The 4,252-nt window shown below is 50.2% G+C and overlaps 1 protein-coding gene across 1 annotated transcript; it reads right to left on the bottom strand.

Moving 5' to 3' along the window:
- Positions 1–3,276: 3,276 nt before the first annotated feature.
- Positions 3,277–4,149, bottom strand: DMRTA2 (DMRT like family A2). The gene has a single exon (XM_026086932.1). The coding sequence runs from the start codon at positions 4,147–4,149 to the stop codon at positions 3,277–3,279; it is 873 nt and encodes a 290-aa protein (XP_025942717.1).
- Between the last annotated feature and the right edge of the window lie 103 nt (positions 4,150–4,252).

Here is a 4,252-nt window from a genome sequence, read left to right as displayed (position 1 = left end):
AGGCGGCTCTGCAAAAGAGTGGGAGGGTAACGGAGCCTCCCCCGGCAGACTTAAAAATAAAACAACCGGCCTTAAAAGCGGCTGCCCCCCCGCCGCCCCCGGCCCTGCTCAGCCTGGTGGGCTGCCGCGGCCGGCCCGGGCCTGGAGGCGAGCCCAGAGCCGCCGCCTCCGCGCCGGCACGCCTCGCCGCGCTCCGCAGGCCGCCTCGCCGAGCGGGGAGCCGCGAGGTTCATTTTAGGTGAAGGAATGTCATTTCGCTACTAAATGGTTAGTCTAATTTGATCTTTATTATGCTGTGGATTAGGGCTGATTCATATTAAACACTAGTGCAGTTAATATAACTCCGGAACGTGTCCCACTGTATGTACAGCAGCCTCTGTTACAGCCCCACGGCTTCCTGCAACCAATGGATTAAGATTTAATTAACAGGGAAGTTTGCTAGCGCTCGCCTGCAGCCTCTCTGCTTTACAAATAATTTATACTCGGTTCCGCGGATTTTTATTCAAGTGACAGCATTTTATTTTGCTCTAAAAGGGGCTTGAATATTTTATGTCCTGCCAGAGGCTTCTAGATACGAACCTCTTCCAGGCAGCTTCAAACCCAAGGGATTTTTTTAATCTAGAGGAATTACGTTAATAGGAACAAAGTATCAGATTCTCTTACCCCCGCCTCCCACTACTCCCCCCAAGTTAACAGCCTAAACTATCCATATGAAAGTTAATCGTCGTGATCCCCATTGTCGGTTGTATAAATCCAAGCTCAAGCCAACCTCCAAGACACGACAACAATTCTGATAAATTGTCTTGCTCGGCTAACTACACAAGAATGGCTTTTATAATTAAAAAGAGAGCTGAGTTAAATCAACAGTTCCTAAGCCCTTCTCAACAGGGCTAGAATGGGAGAAATGTGGCGACCTGATTTCTTTAAGTAGCAGCTCTTTGTAGCCCATTCATAATCCTAGATATGGAAACTCATCCTGCACAAAGTCAGCTGCCGGGCAAAAAAGAAAAAAAAAAAAGTTTATTCAGATGCTCAAAGTCCATCTTTTTTTCCAGTCTAACATAACCCTGGCACTTTATAACCAAACAGACAACTCCTTTTCCAATTAAAGTGGAATTAGGAAACTCAATCAAATTAGCTCACTATTAAAGCCCTTCTTTATTAAACCGTTTTATTTAGTAATATTAAGTTTCACCCGCTCTTGGAACACGAGACTTTAAAAAGTTTCCCTTGTGATATTGATTTGGCTGCTCCCAGGATGGATCAGGGTCAAAAGTATTTACCTTGGTGTAATCGGTAATATTTACTCCCAGAAGAAAATCTTAAAATTGTATCCAGCTTGATCAATTGAGCGGGGGGAAGAAGAATTGCATTTTACTTGCCACCGTTCTTTGATTTTACCCCAGGGCTTCCCTCAATAACTATGGAGAGACACATCTCCTCCCATACACACCAATATATTAACTGGTTTATAGGAGCAGCGCTGTCAGTTCCAAGCCAATGTTTACACAGTTATATTTGAAGTGAGAAAGTAAACAGTCCAGCTGTGCCACAGAGCGGTTCGGTGGGATTAGGTTTCCATACCAACCAACTTTAGGAGCTTTTACAGTCTTAATTCAACCATACACTGAACTTGTTCTTTGTGAGTAATAGTTTTCCTGGGCCAAACACTCCCAGGACTGATACGAAACTCTCACTCCGGCCTTCTAAAGATCGCTTCTTTGGATGCGCAGAGGACATGCCTGCTGCCTCCCGCTCTTACTGCAAGGCATAAATAAATGCAAGAAAGAACGTATTTCCTATTTTGGGGTCTTGAAGAATAGTCGGACACTACGTTGCCCAAAAATGCCGCGTGCAGCCTTTACTCTTGAAATTATGGGGAAGATTTGGAAGAACACGCGGGGTCGGCTCTAAAAATAATCTTTATGCGTGTATCAACCGCAGTGATCTTGTTGTGTCCTAACTATTTTAAACCTATCTCAAATACGTTCTTACGTTCTGAAAAAACGATCATTTTTTTCCCTTGATAGAGAAAGAATTAAAATGCACACATTTCAAATAGGAGGAAAAAGTACCTCTCTCACTTGCTATAGAATCTACATTCCACAACATGACCGTTTATTTTAACCATGCTTTTCTCCTTAAGAGAATTTCAGATTTTCTAAATGTGACAAAAGTCATCCAGACATTAAAGGAAAATTTCCCGTTAAATTTGCAACTGTGATTTTTTTCTGGCAAAAATAATAAAAAGACCAGAACTAGAAATAAACATATTTGACAATTTCGATTGATAAATTAATCTGTCTGATTTGTAGGCTTCATTTTTATTTATAAATTTTCAGAGGAGTATCTGGTTTAGCCATGATAAAAATGTAATAAACATGTTGGTACTAATTGCATAAACTTGTTTAAATACTGACTGAACTTGTTAAACGAATTTGCCAAAACACACTTTCAACGTCTAATAAAATACCACTTGCCATTTATAAGACTGCTTTTTTTTTTAATAGAAAATAACATTTATTTCTATGAAATGGAAACACAGAATTACCTGTTAGAAACAGCAAGAAGTTTGCTACATTGGAACAAGACAGCAATTTTCTTGCGGATCACAAATGAAGGAGGCTTATTAAACCGTCATACACCATCGGCGCCTGGGTCCTACGGACAGTTACAAATATATCTACTTTCCCATGTTATATACAGATTGTAACATTTCTGGGGGCGGGAAGAGAAAGGCTTTCGATTTGACAATATATTTAATCTATATGCCTTATAAGTATTACAATGAGCTGTCTAACCTTTAGCTTAACGTTAATACCAAGTTCACCTACGAGTTACATTAATAACTTAGATTTCCATTTTATAACATTATACACTTGCTAGTATACATATATATATGTATGTGTGTGGGGGAAAGTGTGTGTGTATATGCGTGTGTGTGTGTATATATATATGTGTGTGTGTATATATATATACACACCCCACAATGCACCAAAGATATCCATGCTTATGGCCATAAGCAACAAAGAGTGACTCACGTCTCGGCAATGAAAGTGCACCTTTACAACCCCTGCGATACCCCAGCTCCGCTCGGCCTCGCCCCCCGCTCGCCAGGGCAGGAGCCCGCAGCGGGCGCTGCGCCCTGGAGGAGGCAGGGAGGCAGGGAGGCAGGCAGGGAGGCAGGGAGGGAGCCGCCTGCGCCCACGCGTCCGCGCCCGTCTCGCCACCTCCCCCCGGGCCGCCTGCCGCCGCCGCCCGCGGGCCGCCGCCGCGCTATTGCTTCTCGGGGGTGTTGTTGACCATGGGCCCGTAGAGGCCGTTGGAGTAGACCTGCTCCTTGTGCACGGCGGAGCGGTCCCGCATGAGGTCGCTGAAGGCGTAGTCCACGGGCGGCCGGAAGCCCAGCGTGGGCATGAGCCCGGCCGTGGAGTAGGGCGTCATGAAGGCCAGTCCGCGGCTGTGCGCCGAGTAGGCGAGGCGCAGCGGGTTGAGTCCCAGGTGGGTGCCCAGCGGGTAGGCGCCGGCCTCGGCGCCGAAGTGCGTGGCGTTGGGCTGCAGGGGCGAGAAGGCGGAGCGGCTGCCCAGGGCGCCGATGGCCGGGGCCATGGCGCCGGCTATCAAGGGCCGGTGGTGGGCGGCGGCGGCGGCGGCGGGCGTGGGCGGCAGGCCCTGCAGGGCGCCGTCCCGGGGCCAGCCCTCCTCGGGGCCCTTGTCCGGGCCGCGGTTGTTGAGGATCTGCTCGATGGCCTGTACCACGTCCCCGCCGCAGCCCTGCAGCACCAGCTCCAGCACGCTGCGCTTGTGCGCCGGGAAGACGCGCGTCAGGATGTCGATGGGAGTCCGCTGCCGGCCGCCGGCCGCGGGCGACGGGTCCTGCTCGTCCTTGTCCGCCTCCGAGCCCGAGTCCGAGCCCAGCGGGCTGATGGAGCCCGGGCTCTCCTCCCCCTCCTTGGCGCCCTTGGACACGGGCGAGCTCAGGAAGGACTCGCCGTCCCCGTTCTCCGAGCCCGAGCCGTGGCGAGCGTCCGGGGAGGAGGTGCCGGGCACGGACTCGCCGTCCGGGGACAGCGGCTTCCCGCCCGCCTGCTGCGGCGTCACGGCGCGGCTCGGCAGCAGCGTCTTGGGGAACAGCTCAAACTTCTGCATCTTGGCGTCTGCGGGGCGGCGGGGGAGGAAGGGAAAGAGCCCGTGAGTGCCGCCGCCTGCGCTCGCCGCACGCCCGGGCCGCGCCGCGCCGCGCCGGCAGCGC

This window comes from Apteryx rowi, unplaced genomic scaffold (assembly GCF_003343035.1).
Source record: "Apteryx rowi isolate R43461 unplaced genomic scaffold, aptRow1 scaffold_7, whole genome shotgun sequence".
Classification (NCBI taxonomy): Eukaryota; Metazoa; Chordata; class Aves; order Apterygiformes; family Apterygidae; genus Apteryx; species Apteryx rowi.
This window is presented reverse-complemented; position numbering and strand designations above follow the sequence as displayed.